Source organism: Gossypium hirsutum, chromosome A08 (assembly GCF_007990345.1).
Source record: "Gossypium hirsutum isolate 1008001.06 chromosome A08, Gossypium_hirsutum_v2.1, whole genome shotgun sequence".
NCBI lineage: Eukaryota > Viridiplantae > Streptophyta > Magnoliopsida > Malvales > Malvaceae > Gossypium > Gossypium hirsutum.
In genome coordinates, this window is record NC_053431.1 from 119,828,287 (window position 1) to 119,853,042 (window position 24,756).

Below are 24,756 nucleotides of genomic sequence, written 5' to 3' on the forward strand. Positions count from 1 at the left end.
AAGCTTTGCAAGTAACGTATAAAAATAACAAATTAACAAGACATTATATTTATGATAATATACTTGTCATATACAATTTTAATAAATTTAACAGATACGTTTGAAATTTTAAAAATAAAAACATACAAAAATTAAAATGACTAAATTATAATACAAAAATTATATCTACAATTTGTGCAAAATATCAAAATTTAACCAAAACAATATCACTTTACTCGTATAGGTAAGTCTAGGCAAACACCATTAAAATACTGAAACAGTTGTACTGTGAATGTTAAATCATGTGAAAAAAGACAGAAGCAGTGTTACAAAAACAAATGGGCTAAAATATTTACAAAAAAGAAAAAGCAAAAAGAAAAACTGTGCAAGCAAAATTTGGCTGGGGGCAAAGAACAGTAAACCCACCAAACTAACAATTTTTTATGCTAATTTGTAAAATTTCTTGAATGAAACAGATGATCTGCTACAGTATAGACAAAAGGCTTCAAACTTTTATTTTTCAAGTGGAAGTCTCTGCTGGTTGAATCTTATTGCTTTGGCTTGGTCCCCATATACGGATTGTATGATCGTCACTAGCAGATGCCAACATCAGAGGCCGTTTAGGGTTCCAGCTGACACTATTCACCGTCATTGAATGGCCAGATAATACCTCAATTGGTGTGGAGCTTTGTCGATTCCAGATATACACCTGCCAATATTTGCATAATGTATAAGCGAATGAATGAACTTGCCGAGGTCCATGTGCATATATACATGAGTTAGACACGAAAAAATAACAACATCGGAGATGACCCTGAAAAAAGAGGTCCTCTGTAATCGGCAAAATCAGTATGTATCACAATTACATAAGGAAAGCAGGCATGCTAAGTGTTAATGGGGATTGACGCCACAGGTAGCGTATCCCAGTATCAGCTTCTTAGCGTAAGATGAATGGAATTGGAAGATGTTATTGGACTGGACTGGTTATCATATGGCCGCCCGTAATGCCAGAAATGATTAATAAATGCAAGGGTAAAAGTACTATGGAGACCCTTGTACTAGGAGTCAAATTATATTTTGCCCATTTTACTCAAAAAATGGGCAAATTAATATACATTAGATTTAAGAGCAAACTGATCTTTTTTGTTAAAATCTCATCCAATTCTATTGTTAAAAACTAGCATGATTAACAAAATAACCAGACAGTTACATATGAAGTGCCACATATATCACATTCCGACACACAGGGACCAGTTTTTAACAATAGAAATGGATGGATTTTTTAACAGAATGATTAATTTGTTCTTTGATTTATCATACAAGGACTAATTTGCCCAATTTTTTTACTAGAGGGGGCAAAATGCAATTTGACTCCTAATACAAGGACCTCCATGGTATTTTACCTAAATGCAAGTGATTCGAGAAAAGGTGTAATAAATTTACAACTAGCTAAACATGAACAACAATATGATTATATAGACATATAAGCATTACCTGTGTGTTCTCACTGCCACTGGCAATGAACATGCTATTGATACCACCAAAGCAGGACCTTATGACGTACTTGTTTTGCTTGTGTCCTGTGTACTTTAAAGGCTTTGCCCATTTTCCGGCAACATCTCTCAAATGTATCTCTTGGCTATTTAGGTTGACAATAAAGAACTTACTGTCGATGGAAACAGAAAGAGATGTGATTGAATGCTCCTCAAAGATTACTTGCTCAGCATTTGTCCTCAAATTTAATATCCGAATTTCTTTGTCAGAGAATATGCTGATAAGGTTTTCACCATCCGATGTAACAGCAAGATCCAAAACCTTGGGCATCCTCATGCCCCTCCAAGCTTTCATCTCATTCCCATCACAGTCCCACATGCAGATGCCCTTTTCAGGGTCAGAACTGCCGCAAACAATTCGCTTTGAGTCCGGAAACCAAGCACATGAGCTAACAGTGAAGCCGTGGTCCCCAAATGTATGCTTGCAAGTGCCTGTTTCTACATCCCACAGCTTGAGAACTTCCAAGTTTCCACATGTGAGTAACTTTGTATCGTCCGGGCTCCAAGCCACAAAGGATACAGGGTTCTGATGGCTTCTAAGCACGTGTTTCATTGTCAGCTTATCATTATCCATGACCTAAGAAATTCAGCGAGTGGAAAAAAATCAAGTCAAACACTTCAGAAAAAAAGAATCTTAGAGAGCAAGACCAAAATCCAGTACCCGTAAATTTTAATATAAAATGTACATAAATATTCAAGATTATAATTATGGTAATTATGTGTTCAACATGAAAACAAGGTCCTCTGCTTAAACTTAGGATAATGTCTGGTGTAGAACATTAAATCTAGACACCCCATGGTCGGCATTAAAAGCCACTTAGAGCCACATTTCTTAAGAGGGAAGTTTACCGGTGAAAAAATCAAACAGGCTAAATCGAATCAATATTAAAGAACAGAACAAAAAGAACACAGTACGAGAAAGAGAACATCAACATCTGATTGATTTCATTTCATTTATTTCGAGTTTGGGAAAGAGACATTCAGGAATTCGTACATGAAATTGGTCATTTCTTGTTTGTTTCAGTTTTTAGAATAACAACAAACTAGACCTTATTTGCAAACCCCTCCCGACCAAATATAAAAAAGAAAAAGTGGGAAAAGGGAGGCATTAAGAGTTAAGATGCACCCCTAATTGAGCCACTATGTGTAACTCCTATGATGCTATTCTAATTTATCATATCTCACTGACAACATGTTACAACAAAAACAATATTCCAAATCTTCTAGATGAAGCAGCAGAGACACATGCATGCACATATTCTTAAAAAAAAAAAAGGTGTGTATCTATCCATATGCATAAGCAAAAAAGAATGAAGTTATACCTTCCATATAATAGCTGTACAGTCACTTGATGAAGAGGCTAAGTACTCTCCATTATTTGAAAATTGAATGAACCAAACTTCATTGCTATGTTCAGTCAAAATCTGCAGTCATAGGAAACAAAAGGGGCTACAATACACCTTAAACATTCATGATAAACAAGCCACAATTTAGGCAGTTGAACAAGAAAATTCAAAAATTGCATGTTCCTCCTGTATAAATCAGCACAAAGGGAATGGAACAACTCGTTAAACATTCTCATCATAAGGTGGGAGAAATCATCTTGAAGAAAGATCATGTAAGCTATATATCAGGTTTTAGACTGAAAATTTGGAAGATATTTTAGTGAAAGGCACACACTGAAGTTATTATTTTAAAAAAACTACTGAACATAATTTTCTTTAAGCTTTTTACTAAAGGGTGATTCAACTTTCTAATTTCATGGTGTTGCATAGCTCAATGGTTTTCATGCCCTGCCTCCAGCAAGCATAATATGAAATTCTAGAACTATAAAAACATATTGTGATGACTCCCTTCATGTCAGCCAAAGAAAAATAGCATGAATTGAGAGGAAGTTGTACTAATAATGTATTAAAAAAGATAAGATCATCCATGAACTGACAGGAAATATAAACATAAAAGGAGTTTTTGTTCCGTGAAAGTATAAGCAAGTTTTACAACATGATGAGGGCAAGACTTCTACCACACAAGTCAGCTATATAATTCATATTGCAAAATTATGTTTTATTTAGTTTATCTCTATTGTTCCTGCATACCATAAAAAAAAAAGAACTTTAAATTTCTTATTTGGTGCAAAATGATAAATGGAAATCTGGACAAACTTTTTCCACCGCTCCAAGCCATTGGCTTCATTGAATACAAGCAAATATTGTCTTGATATGTGGGTTCAAATTGACAAAGAACATTCTCAGTAAAAATAAACAAGTTATGAATAACAACATGGAAATTCATCACCACCTCATAGTTTATACCAAGATGAGCGAATGAAGATTAAGTAGCATTAGATGGATGCAGGAGGCTGAAATTACATCATTTGAAGGCGGCAAGGCGCTTCATTTTAGTATTTAGGAACTTGAACCCTAGCATTTGTTCCACCAAATCAGAAGTTTATTGTGGCAACATTATTGAAAATGTAGATAGACAGTAAATAAAAAAATAGAAATGCTAAATGTGAGGAACAAACAAATCGTTGGTGTTCGAAAACACAAGATAAAATGTAGAAAATATCATATTAAAACTGAAAACATTGTGTTCATAAAGGCCTATGTTCATTTTATAAACTATGATTTATCGTATGAATAACAGTATTGACTGCAACAAGAAGCACACCTGAACTGTTTCTGTAGGTATCTGATCTCTGCCGCAGCAATGATCTTCATAAAGCAAGACTGCATCCTGGGAATTATGATATATACATGAATCAATTTGAGCTGTTACACTAGTTTCAACTAGATGTTCCAAACGTCTCTCAGGCAATACAATTGGCGGAGGAAGCTGTTTGCCTAGCTCCATCACTAACCTTTTTCGCAGTTCACTAATAACATCTTCATCTAGCTTACCCAACTCCATCTCTTTCAATGCAAGTATACTATAAGCTAATTTATGAACTGTTTCGTTGCTCATATGTAAAGTGGGAACCCGTTTTTGCAAAACTGACAAAGCCAAAGAATCATCACCTCGATTCAAATACTCCAAAAAACACTGCTTGAACACAAGAAACAAAACTGAAGATCGTGTATCATCCTTCACATCCTTAATTTTATTCAAGGTATCAATACAATCATCCCAATCGCCACTAAGGATTTGCGATTCCAACAAATCAAATTCTATGGATTTGTACCTAACACCGGACTCTATTTCCAAACAAGAAGCAGACTTTTTGTATCCAAGAGAGTATAAGCATTGAATTATAACTCTTAAAAATTCATGCTTATTTATTAAACCTTTAGAGCCTAGCGTGGTAGGCGAATTCTCCATCGAGCTGTGTTGAGGGAAACTTTAAACTGTTTGGATAAACCGTCTTGCCTTCTAAAATCAAAGATGCCCATTTCTTTCACTTGCCATCAGTTTCCTATATCATAAATAAAATCCAATTAGTCGAAAAATCATTCAAGAAAAATCTCAAATCCCCATGACAAATACATAAATAAATAACACAATTATTGTAACAAGGTTGAAGACCTAGAAACCAAATAGAGGAAACTATATAAAGTAATTCAAATGTTGAATTAATGTTTATTATAGAAGAAGAAATCCAGTTCTGAACATACGCAAAATTTGCCAAAGGAAGAAAACTAAAATCAAGAAGCAAAGAAGCAAATACTTTCCAAAGCAATAAGTTGAACTTTCGGAAAATAAAAAGCTTCCATAAACAAAAGACAAAGAACCCAATTTATTTTCTTTCTTTATCAAATCTTACAAATAATAACAACAACCAAATTAATTAAAAAAGGGGGGAAATCCACAAATTCATTCAATTCAATAAACCAACTTAAAAAACTACTCATTGAATTAACTACCCAAAACCGAAAAAAATTACAACCCAACAAGATTAATATCAAAAAGAAAAATAAAAGAATCATTAAATAGTAATTCATTCAATTAAAAGATCAATAAAATGCTAAGTTGTACGTACAGAGAATGAATAGTTCCCCAACTGTGACGAAAGCAATAAGAAGCAAAAAAAAAACACGAAATAGAAAAATGAGGTGAAGGGTGTTAGGGGGGAAAGGGGAGAGGGTTTAGCAGCGGTTATTTTGAAGGGACTGACGACAGAGATTTGTTGAAAAATAAATATTAGTACATAAATTTTTATATTATGAAAAAAGAAATGTGGCGAAGATGAAAGAACGAAGCAAGTGATTTTTTTTTCCCGATCTGCTAAAGCGTTGACGTTTTGTAGTGATTAAACGACGCCGTTGGTAGTGGGGGGTTTTTACCGTTTACTTGTGTGAATGGAATTTTGGTCTAACGTCTCTCTTTTATTTCTTATTGTTTTTCTTTTTTAATTATTTTTTAGTATAACAACAAATTCAATTCATAATTTTAAACTCTTTTTTCTTTTACTTAATTTTCATTTTTTATCACTTCAAAATTTTGGGGACAAAAAAAGTCGTATTAATTATTAAAATTTTAACCATATTAATGTTTCTATGTATATTTCATTGTCGATGTGGGTAATTTTTAAAAATCATTTTTTTAATTTTATTGAATTTTTAAATAAATTTAATATTTTTAAATTTTTTATAAAGTATATATGAATTATCATGTAAATTTTCATGTCATTGATATTAAACTTTTAACAATTTGGTCAACCTTTTCACTGAAGATTAAAGGATAGAGTAATGAAAAAAAATAGGGTTAGACCTAAAAATTTTGTTTGGAAGGTCAAGGTAAAATTCTAAAAAAATTTAGAAAATTCTAAAAAAATTTAGACAAACAAAGCTAGAAATTGTATTCTAAAAATACTTAGATTATTTAATTAATTTTTAAAAAGGCTCAATTTTACGTATTTTTTATTTATTTGAATGATTGAAAGGTATTGAATAAAATAAATGATTAATACTTGACTATTTTCCCATTTGAGAAAGGAAGCTAAAATCTCTGCTTGCCCCTTTCATCTCTGGGTCAAAGTGACAAAAATAATAAATATTAGGGTTAAATTTCTCGTTATATCTTAATTTTATTATATAAGGTTTTTTTTTCTTTTTGAAAGCAAAGTTTGAATGTTTTTTATTTACTTTTTTTCATACGAGTATAACATCACGATTTCTCGTCTTTGTTTTTTGATATAATGTTTGAAACTTTACTTATAATTCATCCCTAACCCTTAAATAAGAGGATAATGCGTTTCAATTAGAGGTGTGCATGGGCCGGGCCGGGCCGTAAGGTGTTGGGTTAAGTCCCGCAACGAGCGCAACCCTCGTGTTTAGTTGCCACCGTTGAGTTTGGAACCTTGAGCAGACTGCCGGTGATAAGCCAGAGGAAGGTGAGGATGACGTCAAGTCATCATGCCCCTTATGCCCTGGGCGACACACGTGCTACAATGGACGGGACAAAGGGTCGCGATCCCGCGAGGGTGAGCTAACTCCAAAAACCCGTCCTCAGTTCAGATTGCAGGCTGCAACTCTATAACAGCCTAATTTTTAGTGGTATCGGAAATAGAGATTTGAGATCACCAAATCCGACGGGTGAGTTAAAAAATTAATAAATTAATACCTATGAGTCAAATGCGAATATAAAAGCATTTTTGAATTAGTGAATTTGGTGATTTAAAAGAATTAATTAGGTAAAGTGGGTCGAGAATGAGGTATCGAGACCTCAACTTCATAAATCGAGCCATAAATATTTTTAGAAATATTTATGGAGTGTTGGTGAGGTAGTATTAAAATTTAGTCAGAAAATTTTTACGTTTGGGTGATTAATTAAATAAAAAGGACTAAATTGAAAAGGGTGTAAAAGTTGCTAGAAAGATTAAATAGCTCAATTGTCAAATGAGGAAAGACCTAAAGTGAAAATAGTCCTAAAGGAGATATTTTGGGCGGCAATAGCTGAGAAAAATCAGGAAATGGATGAAATAAGGGCAAAATTGGAAAATTGCCAAAATTGGCTAAATAAAAATGGGACTAAATTGGAATATCTAGAATTCTCTTCATTTCTCTTCATATTCATCAGCTGAAAAACAGCCATGGAAGAGGGTTCAAGCTGGTTTTCATACTCTAGCTTCATGTAAGTTTAATTCTTGCTTTCTCCTTGAAATTTGTATGTTTTTATGACTTTTACAACTAGGTCCACTTGTTGAATTCATTAGTTTTTGATTCTATGAAAGAAATTGAAAGTTGTTATGAATATGTGCTGGAAGTATATGATGATTTGGCATGGAATTAGAGCTTTAAATTATTTATATGCTGATTTTATTGAAAGAATTGAATAGAAAGTAAATGTTTGGGACCTAATTGTAAAAGAGTTTGAAGTTAAAGTTTCATATGGAAATTCTGAATTTCAATAGTTATGAAATAACTTATAATGTCTAGAAAAAGTGTTAATTGAGAAAATTATCTTAATTGAGGGGTTAATTGAGCAAGGACTGAATTCTATGAATTGTGAAATTTGAGGCAAAATGGAAATAAACATTTTGCACTAAAACTATTTTAGACAGCAACAGTAGTCTAACTTTGAAAAATCACTAAAAATTATATAAATCGAATTAGAGAATGAATAAAATATGAAATTAAATCTTATTGAGTCTAGTTTCTTATGAAAGAAATTATGTAAGCAATGGAATTGTAAATCATCAGATACAATAACTTTTGTGAGACGAGGTCAGAATGATTTCGAGTTCCCCTGTTCTGACTTTGGAAAATCATAAAAAAAATTGGATAAAAATAATTAGGGACTTAAATTTATATTTTTAGAATCCTGAATGAGTCTATTTTCAAGAGAAACAAACGAGAACATCATTCGAATCCTGTACAAGAAGATAATTAATTTTTAGTGAAGAAGGGTCGGAACTGTCAGACAGCAAAACAGGGGAGACTTCAATGAATAAACTGTATTAATTGGCCCAACCAAAAATTATGAAATTTTTATGGTAAGAAGGTATATGAGTCTAGTTTCAGAGAAAATTAGCGGATCTTATTTTGGAGTTCTGTAGCTTAAGATAAAAATAATTTAGTGACTATGACAGATATAGACAACTTGAATATTCACATAAGTAGATAATGAAAATTATGGATAATGTTACTTACAAGTGTGTTGTTTATACTAAGGATGTGGATGGAGAGGAGGAGGAGGAAAAATATACATATATATGAATGACTCGTGTATAAATTGATCACATGCCCGGTTATAATCGATGAGTGTTGGATTAGAAATTATATAATGTTTTATTTGGAATATTTATTATGAAATTATGATTATCGTTATAATACAAAAATTGAACTTGTGAGTTTATATGGCTAAATTTTAGTGATTATTTGTTAATTTTATGAATTTTATGATGAGTTATTTCATATGTATTGATGATAAAATCGTGAATAATGTAAAAGCATGAAAATTGAATAAATGATCAAATTGAGCATTTCAGTTCAGTGACAAGATGAATTGAAGGAAAAGAACATGGTTGGACCATGGAAACAAGTGATAAGTGATAGCTTCGGCTACACTTATCTGATTAAGGACAGGTGAAAGTGATAAGTGATAGCTTCAGCTACACTTATCTGATCAATGGCAAATGACAACTGAAAAGTGGCAGCTTCAGCTACCTGATCACTGAAAAGTGGTAGCTTCGGCTACCTGATCAGTGAAAAGTGGTAGCTCCGGCTACCTGATCAGTGAAAAATGGTAGCACCAGCTACCTGATCAGTGAAAAGTGGTAGCTTCGGCTACCTGATCAGTGAAAAGTGGTAGCTCCGGCTACCTGATCAGTGAAAAATTGTAGCACCGGCTACCTGATCAGTGAATAGTGGTAGCTTTGGCTACAAATGACAAGTGACAAGTGACAAGTGATTTCTGTATAAGACCATATCTGGGATATGGCATCGGTGTGATGTATGCTACTGCATAAGACCATATCTGGGATATGACATCAGTGAGATATGTGATTACGTGTAAGACCATAGCTGGGCTATGGCATCATTATGCAAAGGTGTGTAAGACCATAGTTGAACTATAGCATCGAAAAAAAAAACGAAGTACTCAATTCCGTAAGATGTTCACTAATTTGAAGAAGTTTGGTAAGTATTACATGGAATTATGTGACATAAGGAAATACGAGTTGATGAAACATGAGCATAAAACTTGGTTGATGGATGAATTCATTTGTGATTATATATTTCTACGCCTTGAGTGTATTATCCGTATGAATTGGTATTCCAAATGAGTTAATGAGAAAACTTCTAGTATGAAATAATCTGAGTTCGAAATGAAATATCATGAAAACGTACTTGAAATACATTGGTATGTATTGTATATGCTATTTGAATTCATAAATGTGAAAAGCAAATGTATGTGGAAATATAAGATGATGATATTTGTACATGGAATTTATTGATGAATACGTACATCAAAATTTATATGATAAATTTTAGTGAACATTGAAATTGGGCTCAATAAGTGATTTGGCAATTTAAATCGTAATTGGTAGGAATAGTTAATGAATTGCATATTTATGAATTGTTACACGTATTTGTCTGAAATACGAGGAAGTGATGGTAATTGATACATGGAAATATGAAACTATGATACATATAAAAACATGGAATATGTTTGATAAATGTGTTCATTCATAATTATAGAATTATGTACCTCATGTGTGCTATTTGCATAAAGATGATATTTCAAATACTTTAGTGAATAAAGCTTAAATATGAAATAGTATGAAATCGAAACAAATTGTTATGAAAATGTATTTAAATTATCTGTAAGTGTTTCGTGCTTCTCGGTAATGCCTCGTACTCTATTCCGGCGACAGATACGGGTAGGGGGTGTTACAAACTCGCCTGCATGAAGCCGGAATCGCTAGTAATCGTCGGTCAGCCATACGGCGGTGAATTCGTTCCCGGGCCTTGTACACACCGCCCGTCACACTATGGGAGCTGGCCATGCCCGAAGTCGTTACCTTAACCGCAAGGAGGGGGATACCGAAGGCAGGGCTAGTGACTGGAGTGAAGTCGTAACAAGGTAGCCGCCCGAAAAATAGGAGGGTTTGGGTAAAAATATAGGCCCGAAATATGGGTTTGGGCACAAAAACGAGGCCCGTTTAGAAAATGGGCCGCGCTCGGGTAAAATTTTTTTGGCCCGGGCCCAACCCGGCCCGGCCCGAATTATATAATAAATATTTTTTTAATTATATTTATATTTTAATTTTAATTTTAATATAATCAATTTTTATTATATTTTTCAATTTGTGTATTGTTTTAAGAATTGTTTTAATATATTTTTTATTTGTTTCTTGTTTTAATATTTGTTTTAAATGTATTTGATTATTTAATATATTTTTAAATTTTTTATTTAATAAAATAAGTTAAAAAAATTTAATATAGGCTGGGCCGAGCCGGGCTCGAGCTGAACAATTTTATTTTGGGCCGGGCTTGGGCAAATTTTTAGGCCCATATTTCGGGTCGGGCCTGGCCTGGGCCTAGAAAATGGGCCTGGAATTTTTTGTGGGTCTAGCCCGAACCCGGCCCGGCCCATGCACACCTCTAGTTTCAATACGCTTTAACCCACATTCTCAATTAGACATTGACATTGCTGACAAATGTTAAGGTTTCGAGATTTTACTATCCAAGTTCAAGTTTCATTATATGTAATTCTTATGTGTGGGTTTTAGTCAATGAGTCCATTTTAGTTCGAATTATTCAATTCTTTGTCTACTCGTGCTTTAATTGGTTTGATTTTCCTTTGTGATTACTTGAACATGTATTTACAATTGTCACGAGGATTAAATCCTTTTGAGATTTGTAGTTACCCCTCCCAATAATGTCATCTTCAATGCTTGAATTCGAGTTTTCTCCCTAATAATACAATATACCATACTATTGTTGTAACACCCCCTAACTCCGAACCATTGCCGAAACAGGGTTACGAGGCATTACCGGACATATCAGACAACTTACGAATAATTTACAAATAAAATAACATTCATAGTATAATTTAATAACTAAGTCCCTATAATGAACTCTCGAAGTCTAAACATGTATTAAAAGTGAAGCGGGACTCGTTCAAGTACTCCAAATTTTTTTTTAAAATTTCAACAGCATTTCTGCTTATTTTTACATAAAACCCCCTGCAATTAAAACTGTATCAATTTCAAACATAACCAATTCAACCAACTCATTTAATATACTCATTTTCTATTCTAAATACCTTCTTATCAAATTCAATTAATATATTATCAATTTAAAATTATCAATGTACTAATTAAATTGAAATGGATAAACTCTTTCTTTCTTTTTTTCATTATAATTCTTAAACTTGTAGTACTAACATTTTTAACCATTTTTATTCAAAACATAATAACATTTATACACATCCTATGTACATGCCACATTACTAAAAGAAAATATACATCACAAAAAATTTATTGAAGTTGGGTCTGGCTTTGAATGCTGGTTCAATACTTGACTTCTACAACCTACGCACGGAAACAACCGTACGCTAAGTATGCATATACTCAGTGGTATCACTAAAATTCAATTTATAATTAAATACATTAAATCACACACATACTTTTACATTACGATTATCATCACTTAGTGAACAATGCAATATTTTTATGTTATCATTTGAATATATATATGTATATATATACCATTCTTATTTCATTATTTCAATTCTCACATTTCACATATGTCATATCATTCAAATTTAGTTTTATCAGTAAATTTATTTCATTTATCCCTATTAACTTGACTCAAACTCGGCGGATACACGGATTCCAACCATCACACCAGTACGGCACATTGTGCCTTAACAGTACAGAGTACCTAAACAGTAATCAGTAACGGTAGCATTAACAGTAACAGTATTCAACACACAAAGTGCTGAATCTGTAACAGTAACGGTAACAGTATTCGACACATAAAGTGTCGAATCGGTAATAGTAACAGTAACAGTAGTCAGCACATAAGTGCCTGATTAGTAAGCCGGCAAAAACCCGTACTCTTCCTTATCCTATGGCATGCCAACTATATCCAACTAGTCCGACTAGTTAATAGGGTATCCAAGTCATTTTTCAGTACAATTTCCATTTCGATTCAATAATAATTATAATTTATTATTTCAATCAATTTTCACAGTAATACAGTAGTTCGTTTCATTAGAAATTTTACAGTTCAATGCAGTATACGTAATAATATTCAGTAATTTCATAGTTCAATTCAGTATTCAAAACAATATTCAGTATCCCATAATTCAGTTCAGTATCAATCTCAATTTTAATACCCAATCACAAATTTTATCAGTTCATTAAATACTTACCTTAAAATACTTACCACACATACATACTAAATTAAACACATATTAATTATAAAGCTTGAGTTATAGTGATACAAACCAGAATTCTCTTCGGATTTAATGCTCGATAATATTTTCTTTTTCTTTTTGAACCGATGCTTCAGGCTTGATATTAGCAATCAAAGCTTCAAACTTCAAATCTCTAGTTTTTTCTTTTTCCCTTTTTTTCTCTTTTTCTCCCCTGTTTTCGAATGCCTTCTGTTTCTTTTTCTTTTATCTTTTATTTACTTTATTTATTTAATTAGTATATATTATAATATATTTATTTTAAATACTATTAAGTATTTAATCAAATACATAAAAATGTACACCACCAATATCATACACTTGTCATCATTTATTTTATTTTTATTTTTATTTACACAAAAATCTAATTATTTAATTATCAATGATATAATTTAATCTAATTATCTATTACTTTAATATTAAGTCAACAAATTATTTTATAACAAGTGCACATGTATCTATTTATTACAAATGTACCAATATTTTTATTACAATTGTCATTATTTAATTTGTTTATTGTACAAAAATATCATAATTTAATTATTTAATTAACAAATATCTTTATACTTAAATTATAAGTAATTTAAGTATTTAACTTACAAATGTACCAATATTTTTTATTACCATACAATTCTCTACTATTTAATTTATTTAATAATAATACTAATAATAATATAAAACCATAACAATTAATAATTATAATAATCAATTATATAATATACATTTATGTATATAATCTAAATAAAATCTTAGATTTTTAATACATTTATGCCGCCTCAACCATTACTTAATGGCATATTTGCCATTTTGGCCTTTTTTACTTTCCATTGCTTTAGATTTAAACTTTTACTTCTTATTCAATTTAGTCCTTTTGCCTAATTACTCTAAATTAAGTTAAATTCACCTAATTAAAATCTAATTAGATACACCACTAAACTCATAAATATTTCTAATAATTATTTTTAAACCCGGTTCACTACGTCGAAGGCCCGATAATATACTTTTCCGGTGCCCACGGATTTTGGGTCGTTACAATTGCATTCAGTACATATTGATTTATTGTGATTTTATTCATTGATATAATGCAAGTTTAATTATTAAATACAAATATAACTTTCATAATTTATAGATAAATTTTGCATATTTAAATGATGATTAATGAGTAAAAAAGTTTATATATTTTACAAAATAAATTTTATTATTATGATTTTATATTATATTAAAAATTTTGATTAAATTTTATGTTAGAAGTCAAACGCCATACCAATTCAATTAAAAAAAATATTTATACTTTTACAATGTAAGATGTATTATTATAATGATAACTTTTTATATTTTAATATGTTTATTTTTTATAGCCATAATTTAATATTTTAGAAACCAACATTTATTAATAAAAATAAAAATCCAAATTATTTTGATAAAAAATAAGAACAAATTAAAAAAATACATGAGAGGATAAAAAAATTTAAAAAATAGGTAAACTATTCTATTAGTCTCTCAATTTTGGGTAAATTTTTATTTTGACTACCTAACTAAAAAAAGTTACAAATTGATCACTAATGTATTTAAATTTTTTTTCACTTGACTGCTAAGGGGCAATGGTGGCACTTTTTAGTAGGCATAATAATATTTTTAGTCCTCAACTTTTATAATTTCTATCAATTTAACCTCAATTCTATATAAAAATTACAAATAACTCAAATTTATTTAAAAATTAGAAATTTCTATATAAAAATCCAAGTTATTGCAACAACAAATCCTCAGCTTTGTCATAAAATCATGAAAGTCAATTAAAAAATAGATCAATATCGATCTCTTAACATAATATTCATCTGATATAAAGCTTAAATATGATTAAAAACTAATGATCATGTAATAAAACTCAAGATTTTCTGATATTGAGGCATAAGAACGAAAATGGTCATTCAATATAATCAAATAACAAATTAAAAACGAAATAAAACTAAGTCGGTAATATCTTCAAGTTAAATTCCATGTTATTGAAAGACTTTTAGTGAAACCGATATTATAGAGATTTGTGAAATCAATTTTAATAGCAAAAAATATACAAAATATACCATAGAAATTTCTTTTTCAAACTTAATGCATTTAAATTATTTTTCAAATATCAAATCGTAAAAACAATTTATATTATTTTATTACAATGAAATTCACTCATTTTTTCTCACTTTATCTATTTTTGAAATTTTCATTTAATTTTTTATATTTTCTATTTTTTTATATATTTCTAAATTTTAAAAAGATCAATTTTTTTATCATTTTATATAGAACCGGTGTCAAATTGATAGAAAGTATAAAAGCTGAGGATAAATTTGTTATTATATAAATAAAAATGCCACAGTTAGCCACTTAGGGCTAGTTTGGCAATGCTTTTGAAAAGTGCTGCGAAAAAGTGCTTTTGAAAAGTTTGGTTTAAAATTTGAGTGTTTAGCATCGCTGTTAAAAAGTGCTTTTGAGAAATAAAATGTCAATTTTAGACATGTTATTATAAAGTAACAAATATGCATTTAAATAATATTTAAATTAGTTAATATTATTATATTTTAGTAAGAATATAAAAAAATTATTATAACTTCTTGTTAATATTTTAATATATAAAATATAAAATATAAATATTTTTAAGCAATAAATATTAATTATTTATAAAATTTAATTAGAATATATAAACTATATTTTAAATATTTAAATATAACTATTAAATATTTGTAATTAGTATTTTAAAAAATATTTTTTATTTTTAATTAATGATTTTAACACATTTGTAATTAAGTACCAAAAGAAAAAAAAAGAAAGTACTATGTTATTGGAGGGGTGGAAAAGTAATTAAGCATTAAAAGTGCTTTTGGGGGAGAAAAAGCTAAAAATTTCAGCCAAAAGCAGCTTGTTCTGCACAGCTTTTCTTCCAGAAGTGCTTTTGGAGCCAGAAGTGCTTTTGAAAAGCAATGCAGAACTGGCCCTTAATGGTCGGGTGACCAAAAAAACTAATTTCAAAAATATTAGTGACCAATTTGTAACTTTTTTTAGTTAAACGACTAAAACGTAAACTTATCCATAGTTAAGTAACTAATGTTGTAGTTTACCCTTAAAAAAATAAATTACTTTATCCCAAAACTAATATATTTTACTTTTTTACTACCTACCTTAGTGATAGCTTTAATTAGACTTAACCCTCGAATCAGTACTTAAAGTATATATATATATATTTCCATATTGTCATTTTTTTATTATAATTGGTACCTAAATTATATTGTTTTCCCAACTTGATAACTATGTTAATCTAACTATTAGTCATAAGTCAATTAAAAAAAAGTTTAACTTACAAATTAGTACTTAAATTATATTCTTTTTCCTAAGTTGATACCTAAACTTTTTTTTGGTCACAAGTGATATCTAAATTATTCTTCCGATACTCATTTTGCACTAAAATGTTATATCCATTAAAAAAATTCAACCAATATTAAATGCCACATCATATGATCCTTTTTAAAAAAATATTTTTTAATTTTAATTTTTTTACATTACTTCTCTCTCTTAAAGTTTTTCAAATTTTTATTTGTTCATCCTTTATGATGTTTAGCATTGCCAAAAATAATTGAAATTTGACTTTTGGAGGTAGAGATGCTGGCAATTAATTATGTCTTTGAACTTTACCACCTGTTTGCTCAACTTGATGGGATCAAAATTATTTATTCGATCAAAATCAGTGTTTTTAGAACCAGTTTGACTGGTTGGACTAATTCAACTAAGATTCAAATGAGATATCGATTTAAAGATAGGGTTAAACCGAATAACTTGTGAATTGATACAAATCAATTGAATCGATCCAAAAAAATCAATTAAATCTGTTTTCTCTTTTTATAAAAAAATATATTTTTATAATTTTTAATAAATTAGTTGGTCGAACTAGACAAATTGAACAAATTGTGAACTGATAGTCTAACCAATCAATTCATTATGAAAACCTTCATCAAAATGATGAAGCCCATAATACTCGCACTTGTAGAAGAAACCCTAATAGGAAGAAGAAGGGAAAAAAAGAGTAAAAAGACATAAATATTTATAAAGAGAATATAATGCATTTCATCTTTTTGTTTTTATTGCATAACAATTTTTACTCAGTAATTAAAAAAAATAGACTTAACGGTTTAACTGACAACTAGTAGAGGTATCAACATGAGAAAAAAAAAGATTATGTACTACTTTTGATAAAAAATATTTAGATACCAAATGAGAAAAAAATGCATAATTTATGTACCAATTTGTACGTTAAGCTTTAAAAAAAAAACAAACTTAAAGGTTTGGCTAACAAATAGAGTAAAGGAAGTACCTAATTGGAAAAAGAATAATTTGGGTATCACTTGTGAAAAAAAAACTTTAAGTATCAAAATGAAAAAAATGATATAGTTTAGGTACTAATTTATGAATTAAGCTATTAATTTAACAGTATAGAAGATAATAATAAAAAAATCTGAACAGTTTCCAAGTGACGGCAATAAACGGCTCTAAGGTTTGTCGTTTTCGTCGGTGCGTCACAACCACGCGCTGATTAAAAGGATCGTGGTCGACAACGACCATCAATTTCCCCCAAACAATATTTATTTTATTATTTTCTGGATTTTGTTAAGCATGCATATTTTTTAACAATGGGTAAACTACAATCGTAGTCACCCAACTTTTGGTTAGTTTCCCTTTTTACCCAATTATTCGATTTTTTTATTTATTGGTCGATAGAAAAACGATGTGACAACTTTTAAATTGGAATAATAGCAACTTTAACCCTCAACATTTATATATTGTATTAATTTAGTTTGGTTCTAAAAAATTTAACCCTCAACATTTACACATTGTGTAATTTGGTTTTTCTTTTTCAATTTACTTTTTTTTTGTAATCATTTTAACTAAAAAGCTAAAAAAAGCCTATCAAATAAATTTGATTGGAAATATACAAAAAATGAAACATCTAACAATCCAAGATAATTATTTCTGTATTTTCTCATATTTTTAAAATTAACCCTTAATGTTACAAATAAAAGTAAAACAGAAAAAAATGACTAAATTGTCATAACGTGTAAATGTCTAGAGTTAATTTTTTTAAATCAATACTAAATTGACATAATATATAAATGTTGAGAGTCAAAGTTGTTACTATACAAAATTTAAAAGCTACCATGTTATATTTTTGTTAGTAATTTAACGATTGGTGACCAAAAAAGAAAAATTCGAATAGTTGAGTGACCAAAAAAAAAGTTAAATTGTTAAACCATTTTGTATCTTTTTGTAATTGAATGAAAAAATACTAATAATTGAATGACTACTAATACAATTTACCCTATTTTTAATAAAATAATGAAGAAACTAATTTTATAATCTACAAGTACACTGTTTAGTAAATTCTTTTTCTTATTTTTTTAATACAAAAAAGAATCAGTATTACCATTCGCGTTTGCCTCTTTGCTGTAGCTACACTCAAGCAATAAAAGCACCTCCCACCTTCCCCCACTCTCAAAAAAATTTTCGTATATTTTTTCTCTTTAAATTTTATATACTCTCAATGCCAGATATCCTTTTCGTCCTTTCAATTTTCCTCACTTTCTCTCTTTTAGATCCCTCTTTTGCTTTTTCCCTTTTTTTTTTCTCTCTGGAAAGGAAAAAGAAAAGAAACGAAAAGAAATTTTCTTTTTTGTTTTCTGCAATTTTGCGGTAGATCTTTGCCGCATTTCATGGATCTACAATCGCGGCGAGCTACATTGTCTTAATATTTTATTTTTTTCTAGGTTTTTTTTCTAGTTTTTTTTTTTTAATTTTTGTCGCTTGGTGGAGCAGTGGAGCTTCAGTTTTTGTTTGGTTATGAGGTGTGTTGTTTTGGACGGAGAGTTTGGACGGCGGAGAATGGTGCAATGGAGCTTTAGGACTCACCGGCTGTTCTCTGACGAGGTTCGAGTTGGTATCTGTGTTTGACGATGGTTGTTTTGGACTCTGGTTCGGCGAGATAAGATGCCTGCTTTGGTTCTGCTTCAGTTGCTTCTTGTTTACTTACTCAGCTTTCTCTCTTGTCCTTGTTTAGGTATTGTTCTTTCTGGATACTTGCTCTTTTTCTTTTAGTTAAATTTATTTTTAATCTACTTTGGTTACTGGAAAATATAGTAGCAAAACGGAAGAAATGTGGAGTAAAATCGAGTTCGAGTTAAGCTTTAATTTTATTTGGAAACAAATAAAAACTAAACATGCTTTATTAAGCTAAGTAGACTTTGCTGATTGGCCCTCCTATGGCTACTTATTTTTTCCACTATAAAGTTCTCCCTTTAGCTCAGTGGCTCAGTGCTCATTCTCTGGCCTTCGCCGAAAAAAAAATGAAAAAAAAAAACAGATGCTTTGCTGTTTGAGTAATTGTTCCGTCTTCTATTTTATAGTTCCATATAGTATTAGGAAAAGAATAGCGAATTTGAAAAAAAATGAGGGAAAAAAATATGTTAGATAATTTATTAGTATTTTAGCCACTCAGCAACATGTCGTTCCGTGTTAGTTTTATGCTGGTTAACTGAAAAATTTGTGGTTAAGTGTGCTTATACCATGTTTCGTGTATAAACATATATGATTTATTTCGTTATGGTGTCGTTTAAAAGGAAGTATGAGCGTTGAATATCTTATTAAAGAATGTTTTTAGCATTTTCTTTTGGGTATATCCTTTATGAGTAAAGGATCAAAATCAGTCACTTTTGGAACTGTTAAAATCTTTGTACTAATTATCATATTTTTGTAAACTTGTAATATACAATTGTTACATGATCCATGCTAATAAAGGTGGTCGTTACCTTGTAGGCATACCGTTTTTGTTTTGTTATTGGTACTTAGCAAATCGATATACCGTTTCGGGTTTTGTCGGCATCTGTTAAGTATTTCATATATAGTCCATTTTCAAGTTTTCTACTAAAATATATATTATATGTAGATGCAAATTTATCTTTATCCGTTATATCTATATAAATGTAAATTTTCAAAATTATGAAGATCTAATAAATAAAAAGAACATAAAAATATTAGAAAAATAGTAAAGTATTATTAATCAGGTTCATTAGTCTAATTTAATGAATATATTTGATATTTGAGTGAAATTATGAAAATAAAAATAATCATGAGTGAAAAACATTAGTAATTAGTTAAACGAATAAAAAGGTTATACTAAAATAAAATAATATTGTAAGATTGTTTTTCTTCAGAACCAATACTTATTGGCCGGTAATGATAGCTGTAGCTGAAATAAAGGCATGAACATGTATCAGTGCAGTGATTAGAGTTAACTATGGTTCATGATGGAAGATTGATATCATTACCATTTTATTTTTCTTTATTTTCAGAGCTGCAAGTATTCTCGTATCCTTTACAACCAGTGCACCGGTTGTCTGTTGTGGAAACAATAGTTGACCATGGTAATGATTTATTTTCATTTATATAAATGTTAATGTAGTCAAATAAAATTCTTTTTATTTTGCCTCCTGTCTATACTTGAAAGAATTTAACCATTTATATCCGAATAGGTGGAGCTTGATGTAGAAATGCAGTATCATGAAGAATGTTAACTGAAGGTCTTTAAAGAAATGGAATTTTAGAGTAATATGTGTTTTCTTGTGGCCTAAGCTATTATTGTCCTGAAGTGCTTTACTATGCCTTAAGCTACTGAACTTGCCCTTAGCCATGTGTCTTCATAAACACCACATATTTGGCAAGTATAACAAATGACTGAAAATATTCAAAGAGGCATATTGTGTCTACTTCTTGTTGATGGAGTGGCATGTACCTGCTGAAAAATTGTTGTCATTTTTTTACTAGTTTAGGATTTCTGTTATACAGTTGTATATGTTCTTCTCACTAATTGTTTTAGCCAAAAAAATGATATCATAAGACGATTTGCCTCTTCTGAGTTTTGTTTGGAAGAGAAACTCTTACCTGTCTATTTATGAAGCATGTGGTAGTTATCAGATATGCTCTTCTTGTTCGTTTATGCTATCTGGTTCTCTCCCCTCAGTGTATCTGATCTTTAGAAAGCTCAAGCGGAAGCTCTTTGTTGATCCTCCTGTTAGTTGTTTGGGCATATAACCCAATATGCTAAATTCATAACTAACAGAAGGCAAACAGGACAAGGTCAACTTGTTATATTTATCAATTTGATGTTTGGGGCTGGTTAATGGGTGATTTTTAAAGGCATTCTAACTTCCCTTTCATTACTGTGCATTATTGCTTTTCACATGGATTACCAATAAGGTTGCTCCACTCCTAGCAGCTAGGTTGATTTCAATGCGTGTGTTATTTTCTCAACCAAGATCACCCCAAGATCATGTTAATCCTTCCTTTGGACCAGCCACTGCGCCTGCACCTTCTCCTATCTATCAAGGTACTTATTGCAATCCATTTCCAGCACCTTGCTACTACATTAATGCTATCATGTGGCTGATGCATATTGCATTGCAGCTCCTGTTGCTAGTCCCAGTAGGCACTTGGTACCCAGACATCGTCATGGTGGTCACCATCATCGTCATCATGTTAAACCCCGAACAGATGCTCCATCTCCTTCAGAGCAAGGTAACTTGCTATGGTCCTTAAGCAGTATCTAGAGGAGATGACCTCTAATGCTCGGTTTTTCTTTTGTCCCGAAAGAGAAAGAAATTACTGTTTAAATTTTAACCTTAATTGTGGGAACTACAAACATATTGCTAGTCTAGGGGATTATGGTGATGTTGATTTACTTTGTTTAAATACATGTATAGTTTCTTTTGCTTCTTTGTGGTTTTTGATTATTAAACTTGTCAGGTTGTGATCAAAAATGCGTGGACCCACTTACTGCAACCCCTTTTGGTTCACCTTGTGGTTGTGTGTTCCCTATGAAAGTCAAACTTCTTCTATCTGTAGCTCCTTATGCTGTTTTCCCTGTGATGAATGAGCTAGAGATTGAGGTTGCTGCAGGCCTATACTTACAACAAAGTCAAGTGAAAATAATGGGTGCTACTGCTGATGCTCAAGATCAAGGGAGAACATTGGTGGAGATTAACGTGGTTCCACTTGGAGAGAAGTTTGATAATACAACTGCAATACTTACATCTGACCGGCTTTTGCACAAAAGACTGTCTCTAAATTCAACTCTTTTTGGAACATATGATGTGGTATCCATCAGTTATCCAGGTACTGATCTGTTTTTTTTTTAGATAACTTAACTTCATGCTATTTTGTTGTTATGTCATGTTTATAACTTGAAAACATGTTATCAGGGGTTCCTCCTTCACCGCCATATGGTAATATTTTCGGGAGTGGTCCAACTGGAAGTACTGGAGATCTCCCAATCACAGCTAATTTTGTTAACAAGAACCAAAAGATGAACATCAGGATTATTGCCATTATCGTTTTATCTGCTTTTGTGCTCTTATTGGTTTTAGCTGGAGCAATCTCTGTCCTCATAAAATGGAGGAAGGTTAGAAGACCGTCCAATGCTGTTGGTCCAGCTTTTCCTTCCTCATTGAACAAAAGATCTGGTAGGTTTACTAGTTGGCTTTATGTTTGACATTTAGATTCTGTTGCATGGAATTGCAATGTAATGTGATGCTGGTAACTGGTTTTCCACTATTGCTGTTTAGGCACACACACACACACACACACACACACAATCCTAAGCTGGTATATCTTTATGTATTTTAATGGTTCATTTCTCTTAAAGCTGTGAAGTTTGAATATGCAATAATTGGAATTTTGATGCCTGGATCTAAGCTAGTTACATTTCCTTGTTTGGATGGACTAATTTGATGCCTGTGAAGTTGGAATATATGATAATCTCTCCTTTGTGTTAATGCAGGCATTGGTTCTATGCTGTCAAGCAGTATAACAAGCTCTCCATCAATGTCACTCATTTCCACCATGGCTACTTGTGCTCTCCCGGTTAAAACATTTACACTTGTTGAGCTTGAGAAGGCAACAAGCAACTTCAGTTCAAAGAGGATACTTGGTGAAGGAGGATTTGGACGTGTTTACCGTGGTGTTATGGAAGATGGAAGTGAGGTAGCTGTTAAGTTACTTACAAGAGATAATCAGAATGGAGACCGTGAATTTATAGCGGAAGTGGAGATGCTAAGCCGATTGCACCACCGCAATCTTGTCAAACTTGTCGGTATATGTATTGAAGGACGCATACGCTGCTTGGTGTATGAACTTGTTCCAAATGGAAGTGTGGAATCACACTTGCATGGTATGATTTCCTTATCAAATTTGTCTGTTTTGTTTATTGGACTGATTGCTTGTTCAATTATCCTGAAATATGTTGCCTAGTTCATGACTGTTGCAATGCTATCCAATATATATGTATATAAATATGCAATTCTAGTTTGATAAAGATGGATTGACCTTTAATCCATGTTTCCTTTATATTGTTGGTTTAGGTGTTGACAAAAACAAAGGACCTCTCGATTGGGATGCACGGCTGAAGATTGCCCTTGGAGCTGCTAGAGGATTAGCTTATCTTCATGAAGATTCTAACCCTCGAGTGATTCACCGAGATTTTAAGGCTAGTAATGTTCTATTAGAAGATGACTTTACCCCAAAGGTCTCAGATTTTGGTTTAGCAAGGGAGGCAACTGAAGGAAGCCAGCACATTTCTACCCGAGTCATGGGAACTTTTGGGTAATTATTCATTTTTGCGTTAATTATCATATGTTAGCATTAAATTTCCTTGAAACGTATTACATACTTCTACATGTCTTCCAACTTACTGGAGAAGGGAGAATAATAAGTATCAAAAGTTAATTCATGCGAATTTTATGAATTGATCCATAAAAACACTTTCGCTCTTCAGAATATTGTTAAAGGTGAAATTTGTGAATTTGCAGATATGTTGCTCCCGAGTATGCTATGACGGGGCATCTACTTGTTAAGAGTGATGTTTACAGTTTTGGGGTCGTGCTTCTTGAGCTTTTAACCGGAAGAAAACCTGTGGATATGTCCCAACCTCAGGGACAGGAAAATCTTGTAACTTGGGCACGGCCTCTACTAAGCAGTCGGGAAGGTGTAGAACAGTTGGTAGATCCTTCCTTGGCTGGGACATATAACTTTGACGACATGGCTAAGGTGGCAGCCATAGCATCCATGTGTGTTCACCCTGAGGTGACTCACAGACCTTTTATGGGTGAAGTTGTGCAGGCTCTGAAGCTTATATACAACGACACTGACGAAACTGGCGGGGATTGTTGTAGTCAAAAGGAGTCCTCTGCCCCTGAATCCGACTTTAAAGGAGATTTTGCCCCTTCTGATAGCAGTTGGTGGAATGCTGGTGCGGTTACCCCTGGATTAACTTATGGACGATCCTATCCTTTCGTCACAATGGACTATAGTTCTGGTCAACTGGACGAAATGGAAAATCGACCGTTCTCAACTTCAAGTTTGTTTGGAGATAGAACATCGTTACCAAATAGACACGGTAACAGATCAGGTCCATTGAGAACGATCCGAAGCAAGCCAAGCTTTTATACATTAAGAGGGAGCATGAGTGAGCATGGGGGACTCCTTCCGAGACGAATTTGGAGCGACTCCAATTGGGTTTGAGCATTTGTTTTCCCAACTATTTTTTCTTTTTGAATTGTACAGAGATCGAAAAGGCCAGGGCATGGTTGATGGGTAGCAGAATTTCGGGGATTCCGGAGTGTTTCCATGTTCATCAAGGAGAGAGACCCGACCTTAGCTACTTTATTTTTAAAAGTCTTGATTCCTTACCATACAAAAAAAAAATGGAGATGTAAGTTGAAAACTTCTCGACTGTTTTTATGTTTATTGGCAAGAAAAAAGAGTTCAATTTCTTATGATCCAA

At 31.6% G+C, this 24,756-nt stretch overlaps 2 protein-coding genes across 3 annotated transcripts; one reads left to right on the forward strand and one right to left on the reverse strand.

Annotated features, from left to right (window-relative positions):
- Nucleotides 1-190: 190 nt before the first annotated feature.
- On the reverse strand, nucleotides 191-5,776 carry LOC107942624 (WD repeat-containing protein WDS homolog). 2 transcript variants are annotated; one of them, XM_041075000.1, is made up of 5 exons: nucleotides 5,509-5,776; nucleotides 4,203-4,944; nucleotides 2,855-2,956; nucleotides 1,474-2,109; nucleotides 191-688 (listed from the first exon to the last, which is right to left on the reverse strand). In XM_041075000.1, exons 2-5 carry the CDS (start codon nucleotides 4,848-4,850, stop codon nucleotides 500-502), a joined length of 1,575 nt encoding a protein of 524 aa, XP_040930934.1. In that variant the 5' UTR covers nucleotides 4,851-4,944; nucleotides 5,509-5,776; the 3' UTR covers nucleotides 191-499. The 2 variants fall into 2 exon arrangements, with proteins under 2 accessions (XP_040930934.1, XP_040930935.1); XM_041075001.1 differs by lacking the exon at nucleotides 5,509-5,776 and adding an exon at nucleotides 5,144-5,255.
- Nucleotides 5,777-18,375: 12,599 nt separating this feature from the next.
- Nucleotides 18,376-24,756, forward strand: LOC107942627 (receptor-like serine/threonine-protein kinase ALE2). The gene is made up of 9 exons (XM_041075002.1): nucleotides 18,376-18,981; nucleotides 20,273-20,344; nucleotides 21,196-21,306; nucleotides 21,384-21,494; nucleotides 21,723-22,091; nucleotides 22,178-22,438; nucleotides 22,756-23,145; nucleotides 23,336-23,576; nucleotides 23,783-24,756. Exons 1-9 carry the CDS (start codon nucleotides 18,912-18,914, stop codon nucleotides 24,492-24,494), a joined length of 2,337 nt encoding a protein of 778 aa, XP_040930936.1. The 5' UTR covers nucleotides 18,376-18,911; the 3' UTR covers nucleotides 24,495-24,756.